We start from the raw sequence: 14,383 nt of genomic DNA, 5'->3' as shown, positions 1-14,383 counted from the left end.
TGGAAATATCACAAGTCACAGGGTCTTCATTTTCTCCAAGAAGGAATATCAGTGCTTCAAAAATAAAGATTTTTCTGGGACTTTCCTGGCTGCCCAGTGGTTAAAACTCTGTGCTTCCACTGGAAGGGGAACAGGTTCCATCCCTGGTTGGGGAACTAAGATCCCACAAACCATGTGGCATGGCCAAAAGAAAAACAAAAAAAAGGCTTTTTATGAAATTAATCCTGAAGAGACATCTATCATGTAAACCCTTGTATACGTAACAAAAAGTGACAGTGAAGACAGTTTTCAGGGAGCAGTGTACTGAGCAGAAGATGAAGAAATGTCATTTCTTAGATGAGCCTTCAAGCTGAGGTTCTACTCCTTCCCTTAGACAGGAGCCTTTGACTCTTCAGGATCATGAGGAACATGTCTCTCCCTCCCCCTCCCTCTCTATTCTGCCTTAGTATGTCACAACAGCTACACCTTGGTAGGATCCAAGGTGGGGCTTAAATGCAGCAGGCATCCAGTAAGGACCAGGCCACATGGGTGGGGGATGTTCCTGCTAATTCACATGGGAGGTGCTATGCTGGGTACAATAGCTTTCAGATGGGATGTTACATGGGGACACACAAGGCTGAGCACAGAAATAAGGGGGATCAGTGGCACATTCTATCCCTGACAGTCACCTGCCACTTTCTGATTCTCCACATGTGGTTTATACAAAATCAAATCACCTTTCTAGACACTGAAGAGAGCAAGTACTTGGTATAAATAACTCTGGAGCAGAAAGCTTGCTAAATTATGAATTATATAGCAGCAATAACTCAAGGTTGCTTATGAAATAAGATAAGGAGGAGGCAGGGATCAGAGCTTTAAATAAAGAGACTTCCCAGCTCAGGGGCAGGGCGCTGCTCCAAAGATGAGCGAAGAGGGCAGCCTGAGTGAGTGACGGGCCTGAAATTAATTATCCTCCATAAGGACTGGATGATGGGGTGTGAGACAATGGAGACCCCAGCCAGACACCTATTGCACAGGCATCTCTCCCTGAATAGGCACACAAGTCTGGGTAAGCGAGCAGCGATCACTGCCCCCACCCCCAGCCCTGTCCCTACACAAGCAAACAAGAGGCTCATGCCAGCTCCCAGGTGCCGGGCTCAGGGCCAAGTGGCTGTGGGCATGGAGGATGTTAAGAGTACACTAAACCCAGATCAGAGTTTCGTATGATGGCTTCAAGATGAAAGTGACAAGACACTGATCAAAAATTCATCATCACCCCTCTGGCGGAAAGAGCCAGGAGCGGCCTCACCAGGTTTCAGCAGGGAGAGGGCTGGCAGGGGGAGGGTGCATCCAGAATTAGACCCTGAAGGCCCAGCCCGGGCGGGAATCTGGGCAGCTCCGCCTGCATCCTCGACCCACCTGGGAACTTGGAGAAGTACGCCTTCCGGTACTTGCTGCCATTCTCGTCATTCCAGAAGTGCGTGGGCTGGCAGGGGAGTGGCTTGGTGCACACCAGCTCACCACTCTCGCCCCACACAGCCTTTCCTGGTCGGGGAGGGGCGACAGGTACACTGAGCACACACCACGGCCACACCTCGGCGCTCTTTCTCTCCTTTTTTAAAACTACAAGCTATTACGCAGTATTTCTGACACACACAAAGCTACAGAGCTGGTCCCACCCCCCTGCCCATCCCTCCGACATCACCGAAAGCCATGCTAATCCCGCCCCACACAACTCTCCCAAATCTCTCTCTCTGGAGCACTGTATTATTCCCTTGTGTGTATTAATACTTTTACTACATCCACGTGCATCTGAATAACGTCATTTTGTGTGTTTCCAAACTCTGCAAGGATGGCGGCACGCTGCCCCTTGCGCCTGCATCTGACCCTGTGTCCTCATCAAGGTTAGGACGTGAGGCCAATGGTGGGGCAGCCTCAGCAGTGTTTCCGAAACTCAGATGCCCACCTTGCGTGCCGAGCACCTGGTCCTCCGTCTATGCTCCAAACCAACACCTATTCCTCTGCTTCAGGCTGAAGGCAGATAGGGAGCCGGTGGGGGTTAAACCAGGCTCGGAGGCCAGCAGTCTGGAAGTGTTGGTGGGGAGGGGCAGCCCCTCAGAGGGGGCAGTTTTGGAGAACTGTCCCCCAGCAAAGCTATACATCCAAGTGCACCGGGTGACCACTCACGCCTCGTCACAAAGACAGAAAGGGTTTGGGCCATCACCTTGCTCATTCCATGCCTCCACAGCCATGCCCAGGTTCCGAGCCTGAATCTCCCCTTTGTACACAGGAATGGATGGATTCTGGCCCATGAAGCAGGAGACGATGTCGGTGCCACCTGCCAGCAAAAGGAGGTCCAGGATTTACAAGACCGAGACCAACTGCTCACGTTTTTCATTGGTGAACCCTCCAGGAGCAAAGAGCCTGCAGAACAACCTCTCCGACTCTGTCTCCAGACAGTTGAGCTTCTTTTCAGGGAAAGAACAGGGAGGTTATTCAGAAACTGGCACAAACCTCCTGGGTCTGGGTGGTTTATTTATTTATTTTTGACCTGGACTTCCTGCTGGAGGAGAAACCAGTGAATGACCTCCTGTGGTCACACTGAAATCTGAGACTGAGGTTCTTGGAAGATTGAAGTGTGGCCTGTTAGATCCGCCCGCAGGCACTGCCGCGGGAGATGGGTCATGTGCAAAGGCTCTTTGCTGTAGCTCACATTCACTTAATCACCCGAGAAGCAGAAAGCCTGCGGTCCCAGGAGGGCATTGCCTCTCACGTGAGAGGCAATGTGCCGGATGGGAAACACTCTGATTTCAGAAAGGAGCTTGAAAAGGAGTCAGACTCCGGGTGCCATCAGGAGGGAATGGCATTAACCCCCAGACCTGGACAACCACCCCCTTGACAACTGTCCCCTAGGGCGGGCACCCGGGGAGGGCAGGGCCCCACGTGACTGCAGGGCGGGATGTCCTGAGGGCAGAGACGTGCAAGGGGCCCACACAGGTGCACGGTGGAGGCAGATGGCAGCCCAGGGAGCAAAGTGGGGAGGGTGTGAGAGGGGGTCACCCAAGGAGCCCATGACTCTGTCCCTTCCTAGACTCGACGATCCAGACACTGGCTGATGCTTCTCACAAAAACAGAGAATTGTGTTCACTGCAGTGACCAGCAAGGTTGGACCAGCCCCCGGGGCCCCAAGGAGGCACAAGGGTGTGAGCAGAAGTGTTGCTTCCTCTGCTTCAGGATCAGAGCTGGGTTCACTGGACAGGGGTGGGAGGACCAACTGAGATCCTAACAGGCGTGCTGCCCTGAGATGGGCTGGGCTGGCCTGGGAAGACGACCCTGTGCCCACACGACCACCACACCCCTGCCCACCAGGCAGGATCTGGGGAGGACCAGGGGATGAGATGGGGATGGTGGGGAAACTCTGGCTCTGGAACAACAGAACCAGGTCTGAATCCCACACTGGGACTTCCCTGTGGTTCAGTGGCTAAGACTGTGCTCCCAGTGCAAGGGCTCCAGGTTCGATCCAGGCCAGGGAACTAGATCCTGCATACGCTGCAACTAACACCCAGCACAGCCAAACTAATAAATTTTGCTTTTTTAAAAATCCTACTCTGTACCCTTGCTAGCAGGTGGTCCTGGGTCAGTCACTTAGCATGCCTGAACTTCGTTTTCTCTTTTGTAAAGAAAATAGGCTCCACCAGAACCAGTCGTTTAGGATCTAAGGTTACAACCGATGTGAGGTGCGTGTGTATATTTCCCACCCTGGCAAAGGTTCAGGAACTGCTAATTCCATGTCTGCAGCTTCTCCCTGGAACATAACTATCGAGAATCAGCAACATCAACTGAGCACACCCTGCTGACTGTTTATCCCAACAGATTCAAGCTGGTGGGCTTGCTGGGTCAGAGGGTAAGCACACCGAGCGGCCAAGCCTGGTCCCTAAGTCCCCTGATCCTTCCAGAACCCTCTCTATGGCACAGGTGCATGATGGACTCGTACCTGAGATGGAGCCCAGCAGGACGCTGCTCTTGATGCACCTGTAGACGTAGTCGTAGCTCTGGGCTTTCAGTGGGGAGCCAGTGGACAGGATCGTGTGCAGTGTCTGGAGACTGTGGGTTTCCACTAGAGCCAGAAGCATCGAGAGATTAGAGCCAAATCCGATGCCCTGTGCTGGCTTGCAGGAAACGGGTAACACAGCAGATCTGATTTCATTTCCAGGGACAGACGCGCAGGGAGGCATGCTTACCTGGCCTCATGTCTTTCTCTTCAAGCACAGAGAGCCACTTAGCACCCGTTCCAAGGATGGTGATGCTGACGGAAAGAAAACACCAGAAACCCGTCAAGGCTCTTTCATATTGCAGGTAACCAAAGTTTTCTCCTATTAGTGACCCTTTTAGAACAAGGCTGCAAAATCCAAGACACATCATTTTTCTGGACTAAACTTATACTTAATATTTAGTTGAAAGCAAGTCACAATACCTGTGTTCCTCTGGGGTCAGCAGTGACAGAGCACTCGGGCTCTCATTAACCTCTGGCTCCACTTAAAACAACTGTTTGCACATAAACCCACTATCTTTGGGGACACTTTCCTGGTGGTCTAGTGGTTACGAATCTGCCTTCCAGTGCAGGGGACAAGAGTTCAATCCCTGGTCAGGGAACTAAGACCCCACATGCTGCAGGGCAACTAAGCCTGCACTACACAACAAGAGAAGCCTAGGTGCTGTAAGACTCTGAAAAAAAATCCCTATCTTCCTAACCATAGGGTGATCTCTTTCAGAGATCAAAGGAGGTCACAGAATCAAAACCCCTCAGATTCTGAGCTCACAAGATCATCTTCCAGGGAAATGGAGAGGGCTGCAGGAGCTTTTGTTAGAAGAGGTGCCATGCTTGGAATTGCTGACCCATCTTCTTCCCTTAAATCAGCTCATGTTCGTATGAAACTTACAAAACTGCTCCCCTTCTTTTTGAACATTTCAATTCTACAGTCCTTTATTCTTCCCTGAGAATGACACATTGTGTGAGTTTAAGTATTGTGTTTTCTAGGAGAGACTGTTATTTAATGTTCTGCTTCCTTCCAGCGAGGCAGCCCTCAACATGAAAGCTCTAGCTTCCTAGGTAAAGGATGTTTTCTCCTGGGGGCCAAAGGAGGCCATAGAATCCAGGTCCCAGGACTTCCCTGACAGTCCAATGGTTAACACTCCACAGCTTCCAGTACAGGGGGCAAGGGTTCAATCCCTGGTAGGGGAACTAAGATCCTACATGCCATGTGGTGTGGCCAAAAAAAAAAAAACCTCCAGGTCTCACCTCTCCTCTCTGGGCAGTAAAACCTATCCCTTTACACCTGGCTGGCAAGATTCATCCCAAGGAGACAGCCACGCTCTGTTTCACGTTCAGAGGTAGAGACACACAGAATGCTGGGTGATTCAGGACTCACTGGGCTGGGAGGTGCAGAATCCACGGGGGCGGGAGGAGGTGAGAAGGGTCTCAGAGCTACTGTCTTTCATGCCTCCTCTCCCTTATTCTCTTCATTTCTCGGGGACACCCTGCCACCACTAAAACCTCAGATGCCTCCTGGGTCGCTGCACCCTAAGGATGGCTAATTTGGAAGCTGTGAGGTTGTGGGGAGCAGGAAACATACTCAAGCCCCTCCACAGCCCCCCACCCCAGCTAATTTCATAAACTCAGATAGTGTGACTAATTCCAGATCACCTCTGAAGATTAAGGTCTCAGCCACTTCAGGAATATCTGTATTTTAACAGAAGACCAGGGACCACCTCCAGCCACACGCACAGAGATCTCCAACCACCAACCACACATAGATTTCAGCTCATCCCCCATCTGCCCCCTGCCCAGAAACTGAGGGCTCTCTGTGGTCCTGAAGGGTGTTTAATTCACAGGAGTCCCTGCAAACCACGACCCTGGTTATGTGTAGAGACTGAGACAGCGTCCCCAGCGTCCCCGGGGCCGGCCCACAGGCCTGCTTGTCTGAAGAAACAGTGAGGCCTCCCCATCTGTCCCCAGGGCTTGTATAAGATGGCTTAAAAAACAGAGTTCACAAAGCGCAGGCGCCCTTACGTGGGTGCTCAACACTGTATTTTTAGCTAGTGAAGCTGGGAAATCACCCCACGAGAAAACAAGGCAGCTCCCAGCTCGCAGGGTCAGGATCCAAGCCCCAGAGCCCTGCAAGGAGCCATACGCAGACAAGGTGCCACCAGCCTGAGCCCTGTCTCCTCTCAGGTGCCCTCAACTCCATGGTTTTTGGGGAGATCATGTAGCTCCCTCAACTCAAGTGCCCAGTGGTGTCTCGTTTCACTCAGAAAAAACCCACCCTGCAGGTACAGCCCGGAAAGCCCTGGGGGCTCAGACTCCCGCCCTCATCTCTCATCACCTCTCATCACCCCTCATCACGGTGCATCACCTCCCGCCCTGCCTCCCATATCCGGACCACAAGGGCCTCCTTCCAGCCTCCCCAACATCCCCATCTTGGTCCCTTCTTTCTGGCCTCGGGGTCTCGGCACTTGCTGTTCCCTCAGCCTGGAACATGGGTCTCCCAGTCCTAAACATGAACTGCCTGCTCAGTTAAAAACTTGGACAAAGACTTCAGAATTCTACCCTAACCCCCATCAGAATGTTCCTTGGGCTAGATTCAGGGAGCCTAGAAACACCCCAAAGAGGACAATCCATCCTTTAAGAGTCTTGTTCACATCTACAACATGATTGCTCAGTTATGAAACGTGTTAGTAAGCCTGTGAGCTGCCATGATGATAATCAACAAAGATTTTGTCTCTAAATGTATGGACATTATTTCTTCCCCTCTCGCCCATGTAGGTGGCCGGAGCACTGGGGTGTCCTTCACGCACCCCTCACAGGTTGCCGGGTGGCACCTGCCTTGCTGAACACAGCAAGTCAGCCCTCCCAGCCAGGAGAAAGGCCAGGTCAGAGGGGCCCGGAGGACCACCGAGGCCACAGCTCAGCCAGTGTCCGGGGCACATATCAAACCAGGATGGAAGGCAGAGGCCCGGCATGTGCTTACTAACAGTCCACGGGGCTATGAACACATGCACACTCGCGTGTGCACACCTGCACACGATCACATGCCAGCACATATACACTCGCTCACAGATGTGTGTGCTCTCCCACTCCCACTTACCTAGGCACATGTGTACACATACATGCATATACACAGGCACGCACATGCATACCTGCACACAATCAGATGCACACATTCACTCATTCACGGACATGCATGCTCACACACTGTCACACTCAAGTGTATATATGTTCACACTTGTGCACATATACACAGTTTCACACTCAAGCTCATGAGACTCACACTTGTGCGCATATACATACTTTTACACTCGAGTACATATATGCTCACACTTGTACAGATATACACACAATTGCCTATACTTAAACACATACATGCTCACACTTCTGCACATATACACATTCCCTCATCCACATGTGCACACAAACATACACTTCAGTTCAGTTCAGTTCAGTTCAGTCGCTCAGTCGTGTCCGACTCTTTGCGACCCCATGAATCGCAGCACGCCAGGCCTCCCTGTCCATCACCAACTCCCGGAGTTCACTCAGACTCATGTCCATCAAGTCAGTGATGCCATCCAGCCATCTCATCCTCTGTCGTCCCCTTCTCCTCCTGCCCCCAATCCCTCCCAGCATCAGAGTCTTTTCCAATGAGTCAACTCTTCGCATGAGGTGGCCAAAGTACTGGAGTTTCAGCTTTAGCATCATTCCTTCCAAAGAAATCCCAGGGCTGATCTCCTTCAGAATGGACTGGTTGGATCTCCTTGCAGTCCAAGGGACTCTCAAGAGTCTTCTCCAACACCACAGTTCAAAGGCATCAATTCTTCGGCACTCAGCCTTCTTCACAGTCCAACTTTCACATCCATACACTTACTCACACTCAAAGCTGGGTCTCCCGGGGTCCTTCAGCCTTCAACTTCATCAGCTCTAAGCCCTGTGGAGGTACATTTGTCCCTCCAATCTCTTCCTGTAACCCACACACACACTTCAGAAATGCCTCCACCTGCACCCGGCTTATAGATATTAACGGCGAAAATCTTCAAGTCGCCTAAGTTTCCAGGGATTTGATTAACCTTTTACTGGAAACAATCTCATTAGGAAATAACCTTCCTTGCTCATATCGTGAGCCAAATGTCAGAATTTAAATATTACCCAGGCCAAAGTTATATTTAAAATATTAATGGCCAAGGATTTAAGAACATTTGTGGCTCATTCTGTTTCCCCAGCGCGAGCAGACTCAAATGTAACGTAATTAGACCGTTTCAGAGTGTGGCTGACTTCCGGGCCCCGGGAACTCTGCCAGCTGCTGTATTCTCATTCCTGGAAACATGACCATTAGGCCAACAGTGACCACCAACCACAGCGGCGAGAATGCATCAGCTGGTGATGATTAATTCACCAGCCAACAAAGTGCTAATGAAACAGGGTCTTCTGACAATTTCTAGATGGGGAGGGGGTTGGGGGATAAATGGGGCCACTTTGCCCTTCCCCTGATGTTCCACTTTAGCTGGCTCTGCCCCTGTCGTCAGGATGTCTGCCTGTCACTCTGTTAACAGGACTACGGGGAGGCGGAAGCCCCCTCCTCACTACACAGATCTGACTGGTCGGTCCCTGTTGGGGTGCCCACCCCTTCCCACCTCCTTGACGATTTCACCTGCCCTCAGCACCTACACGTCCTCACACAGCCCCCCACCAAGAGGGGAACGTGGACAGACAGGGGTGAGATCTGGGGAGGGGGTTGTCAAGCATTCCAGAGATGGCAGCAGACCCTCACAGCAGCCACCCCGCATCTGAGCATCCCGGGTACTTACCCGATCCTGTCGACCAGATCCCAGAGCACGTTGGGTGTCGGAACCAGCGGGGAGCCGTCATACAGGACCACAGCGGCCCCCGTGGCAAGAGCAGACACCACCCAGTTCCACATCATCCAGCCAACCTGGGGAGGACAGAAAGGAACACGTGTCAACTGAGTGCTGGATGGGCTCCTCTCGGCCCTGTCACTCAGCCTCTCACATCCCTAGAAACCATCCGATGCTGAGCCAAAGTTGCCAAGAACTGCCTGTCCAAATGGGATGTCCTGAACCGGCAACTGCCCATCAAGAGTTGACAGCATGGATCAACATACACGTGTACATGAAGACATGTCAGAAAACATCTGCAGCCTCGCTGGTGACAAGAGGGACTGAAGGTCACAGAGATGAGAGTGGTCACGTGGTGCACACAAGCCAAGAACTGGGTGCTGGAGTGGCCCATCCACATCGGACATGGGGAACAGTGTCTGGCACCTGCAGCACCCTACAACCTCCAATAAGTTCCTTTTCAGTTTGAATGAGTCAGAGTCCCTCTATGTTCCACAGAGCTAAGGACTGACCAGCCTCATGGCCGGTCTCTGCTAAGTTCCTGCCCCCTGCCCGAGGTTGAGCCACAGATTTCAGTCACGTGACTCTCCTCCCCACCTCTATAGGCTCAAGAACTAACAGTCAGTCTCCTTTGTTTCTCTGGAATTCCCCAGTGGCAACCAAGGTCAACACAGGAGGACGGGCCAAGGTAAGGAGGGACCCTGGTGCCAATTCAAGGAGGCAGCCACCTGGGGGGAGAAGACAGTGGCAGAGGGAGAGACGGAGATCGACAGGGAAGGATCCCACAGCAAAGGCCACTTCTGCATGCAGCCTGGGGTCTGTGCACACAGCCTGGGGTCCATGCACACAGCCTGGGCTCAGATGCACGCAGCCTGGAGTCAGCTGACACAGCCTGGAGTCAGCTGCACACACCCTGGGATCAACTGCACACAGCCTGGGGTCTCGTGCACACAGCCTGGGGTCTTGTGCACAGTCTGTGGTCAGCTGCACACAGCCTGGGGTCTCGTGCACAGTCTGTGATCAGCTGCACACAGCCTGGGGTCTTGTGCACACAGTCAGGGGTCAGCTGCACACAGCCTGGGGTCTCATGCATGCAGCCTGCAGCTGGAGCTGTACTTCTGCCTACTGACACATGCGATGGGGGAGAAGTGAAAAGAAGAGTAATGATAAACGACCCCTACCTGAGTAAACCAGAGCCCGCCTGGGAGGGCACTCACCGTGGTGTAATACAAGATGATGTCACTGCTGGTCATGTTGCCATGAAGAATGTGTTCCTTCAGGTGCTGGATGAGCGTCCCCTGGGGAGAAGCGAGTGAGCCAAGCAGCTTCCTCCGGGGCACAAAGGCACGCGTGGAATAGACACTGGGCCCCGGAGCAGGAGAGGTCAAGGAAGAGGCAGAGCTCTGACAGCCTTCCCGTGACGAGCAATCTCCCATCGCTCTGTCACGTGACCCCTGAGACTCCCAGAGGACACGAGAGGAAACCCTGACCCTCTCCTGCTGACCTGCAGGCTCTGAGCACCAGGTGACCAGGCACCCAGGGATCTCACACAAGATCCTAAAGCTAGACCAGGGACGCAGCCCCTCCAAAACCCCTGAAAAGGCTGGACCACTGCACTCAGTCTGGCCACAGACAGCATCTGCTGGCTGACAACAATGATAGTCCTGGATGTTTAGGAACCTTTGGGACTCACATATTAAAATGAGCCTTGCAACCCTCATTGGACCCAAGACAAATAAAAAAACAAGCCATTAGGAAACGACCCCTTTGAAGGCACAACACAAACAATCCTACCCACAAGGGACTTCCCTTGTGGCCCAGTGGTAAAGCATCTGCTTTGCAACGCAGGGGACGTGGGTTCAATTCCTGGTCAGGGATCTAAGATCACACGTGCCTTGGAGCAACTAGCCCATGTGCTGTGACTCCTGAATCTGCGTGCCACAACTAGAGTCCGTGCACCACATCAAAAAGATCCCACATGAAGGACGAAGATCCTGCAGTGACAACTAAGACCTGATGCAGACAAATTAATTAACTTAAAAAAAACAATCCTGCCCAGCAAATTCTCTAACTCAAGGCCAGAGCCCCTATTCCACAGTCTGTCCTGGACAGCACCCTGTCACCAGGCCCGCAGTGAAGGCAACCTGCCTAGGGATGGGCCACACGGGGGTTGGGTAGATGGTGGTAGAAAGGTTGCTGGGAGGGTTCCTCAAGGCCACCCTTGGTCTACAAGAGCTGAGATCCCTCAGCTGTACTGCACGTGCATCGTGGGCTCAGGGGCCCCAACCCAGGATAGTCAGAGGCTTCTTTGCAAAGTCCCACAGTACACGTTGTTCTCACTCAGAGTGGGTGAGTACACATTTTGGGAACTCTTCTGATGAACGCCAAGTGTTCACACGGCAAATTCTCAGAAAGGACTCAGAGCTCCCAGATCAGACAAACCTGAGGCAAATCCCCTTCCCATTTCCCTTTGTACTTAAATCAGCATCTAAGCTTTATCTCTGCCTGGAAGGTCTGCCTTTATAAGCCCAGCCTATCCATAACACATCACATGTTGTTCATTTGCTCAGTACCCCCATTTTTTTTTGTTTGTTTTTGACCGTGCCATGCAGCTTGTAGTATCTTAGCTTCCTGACCAGGAATTGAACCTGTGCCCCCTTCAGTGGAAGTTTGGACTCTTACCCGCTGGCTCTCCAGGGAAGTCCCATACCCTCGCCGTGTTGACAGCACAAAACTGTCCTTAGCTTCTCTCTGTGTGAACCTTTTGCTGTTGTTGTTTTTCAGTCACTAAGTTGGGTCTGACCCTTTGCAACCCCGTGGAATGCAGCACGCCAGTTTTCTTGTCCTTCACTATCTCCTAGAGTTTGCTCAAACTCATGTCCATTGAGTCAGTGATGCCATCCAACCATCTCATCCCCTTCTCCTGCCTTCAATCTTTCCCAGCATGAGGGTGTTTCCCAATGAGTCAGCTCCTTGCCTTAGGTGACCAAAGTATGAATCTTAAGGAGTCAAATTAATAGTTCTTCTCTTAATTTTTAAATATTTATGGCAAGTCTGAACACTTTCCCTGAGGGTCAGGAAATACAAGCAACATGGTTTCCTGGAACTCAGGCAAGAAGACTCATTTTAAAAAGGGAAGAGAAGGAAGCTGTTTTCTGGCTCTTTCATGGGCTTAGAAAACACAAACCAGCAAACCAGGGCCACACCCCTAACACCCCAGGGGCAGTCAGTGCTGGCAGTCCCATCTTGCTGTTTTCAAGTTTCCTCTCCAGATCACTCTTGAAAACAGGCAGGATGCTTAGTCACTTCTCTGGACGTGCAAGAGCTCAGCGAAGCCAGAATTAAGATAACTTTTCCTGACTTTTCCACACTCTAAATATACCAGGCACGATGATTTTATGAGCCAACTACATTAGATCTAATATATTTTTATGTTCCACTCCTAAAAAAGTGACATTCACTAGGCAAGTAGCACTAAAAATAAAAGTACAGTTGGACATTTCAGTTTCTCCTAAGATGTGTTGTTTTGCCACATACACCCCGCCCTCGCCTGCAAGGTTTCTAAAAACCCTCATCTCTTTGGCTGGGTATTAGGCTTCTGACCAGGTGGACTGGGGCGCCCCCTCCAGGGGAAGCACAATGCCAGCAGCCACACCTTAGAGTGGGCACTCCAGACTCCGTGTGATGAAACAGGATGGTTTGAGCAACAGGAAGAACTCGCTCCTAGAGGCCACTCGGCTTGGCCAGTGTTGCTTCCAGAAATCAAGCCTTTGGCCCCTGATATCCCCTCCCTCCCGCCCCAGGGCTTCTGGGAAGTTGCTCGCTGTATATGAACAGGCTGTGTGCATCTGGTGGTTATAATGCATAACCTGCCATCAGACCGTCCGTGGATCCAAATCCAGGTAATAACAAAGCTGTGTTATGTGTTAACTCCTTTCCATGTTCTAATGAAAACACTGTGTAAAGAACTGTATAAGGTGTTAATGTGATTCCAGTGTAAATGTTTCCTTCCTAAGGCAGGGATTCAAACAGCTTCTAGGTGCAGAGAACATCTGTAAAAGCTAAATGAGCTAGGATAAGAGAAATTTTATATTTCATCTTCAAATACCACCATCTGACCAAGCAAAACTAGAAAGCTGTTTGAGAATGTGAGGTCTCTCCACTCAGATAATCCTCGGGCCTCCAGGAGGGGAGGAAGTTAGACCATTAGTGTGGACCATCATCCACTGTGACTCATGTTTTACAGAAAGAGGAAATGCAGACACCCAAGAGACACTGGGGATGGCAGGGGAACAACTTCCCCCGTGATACAGTTGCTCTGATGCTGTGCCCCCAGTGCAGGGGACCCAGCTTCAATTCCACATGCCACAACTAAGGCTTGTTGCAGCCATATAAATAAATGATAAATATTTTTAAAAGAGACCCATCAGGGATGTATATGCACAGAGGAAAGACACTGTGAGGACACAGAGAGAAGGCGGCCACCTGTGAACCAAGGAGAGAGGCTCAGAAGGAAGCCACCCTGCCCACACCCCGATCTTGAACGTTCTAGCCTCCAGAACACGGAGGAAGTAAATCTTTGTCATTTAAGCCCCTCAGGTCCATGCTATTTTGCTAGCACGGACTTTTGACTAATGCAGCTTGGGAAATCCTTCAATTAGTTGTACTTTGTAATGTAACATGTTAACAGGGAAGAATAAAATCTAACTCCATGATGGATCTGTTTCTCTTACTTAAGTTTGCTCTCCATTGCTTGTTACTATAATCACTAAAAAGGTGCTGTCTATAGCTGTGAGCATACATAATGGCCTGCCTTGGGGAACCTGCCCCCTCTGCCTGAATGTTAAACCAAAGAGCATTTGTTGAGCTCACAGGATGACATTCTGACCTAGTCTACCTGGGAATGGCTAAAGGAAAGAAAAAATTAACACATCCCTTCCCCAGGGCTGGCTAAGCCAGGAAATATTTTGCAAGATTTTCAGCCTAATTTTTACTTTACTTCCTCATCTCCTCCCACTTCTGTTCTATAAAAGAAACTGGCATCCAGACCCTGATAACATGGTGCTCTAGGGCCCTAGCCTGCTCGGACGCCTGGCTCTCTGAATGAAGTCGCTATTCCTTGCTTCATCGTCTCGTCTCCTGATTACTGGATTGTTATGCAGTGAGCAGATCGAGCTCGGATTTGATAACAACCCCATGACTTTCAAACTTTTTGACCCCAACCCACTGTCAGACAGAAGTTTTACGATGCTGCCCTGCACCTGCCCATCCATACCTGCACTTACATGACAGTTTGGAGAAACCACACCAACCCCTCCTAAGACCTGTGATGTGCTGATATTTCCTGTTCTCATCTATCCTGTTTCCTTCTGTCTAAAATGTGGCAAGACCCATCCCTTGGGTTCATGGTCCTCTCAGGGATCACTGTGTGCAGAGGGACCAGGGCGGCGCTACAGAACCCCTGACCCCATGATGGGGTCACAGCAGCAAGGCCAGCATG

The 14,383-nt window shown here is 51.1% G+C and overlaps 1 protein-coding gene across 1 annotated transcript in view; it reads right to left on the bottom strand.

Annotated features, from left to right (window-relative positions):
* AACS (acetoacetyl-CoA synthetase) overlaps positions 1 to 14,383 on the bottom strand; it is a 53,235-nt gene that overhangs the window by 8,726 nt on the left and 30,126 nt on the right. Inside the window, 6 exon segments of the mRNA XM_005898819.3 lie at positions 1,399 to 1,524; positions 2,204 to 2,317; positions 3,974 to 4,096; positions 4,221 to 4,285; positions 8,836 to 8,960; positions 10,101 to 10,181. Of these exon segments, the coding sequence (XP_005898881.2) occupies positions 1,399 to 1,524; positions 2,204 to 2,317; positions 3,974 to 4,096; positions 4,221 to 4,285; positions 8,836 to 8,960; positions 10,101 to 10,181 (634 nt within the window).

Source organism: Bos mutus, chromosome 17 (genome assembly GCF_027580195.1).
Source record: "Bos mutus isolate GX-2022 chromosome 17, NWIPB_WYAK_1.1, whole genome shotgun sequence".
NCBI classification, from domain to species: Eukaryota; Metazoa; Chordata; class Mammalia; order Artiodactyla; family Bovidae; genus Bos; species Bos mutus.
Note: the sequence above shows the minus strand (reverse complement) of the source record. Positions and strands in the feature narration are given on the sequence as shown.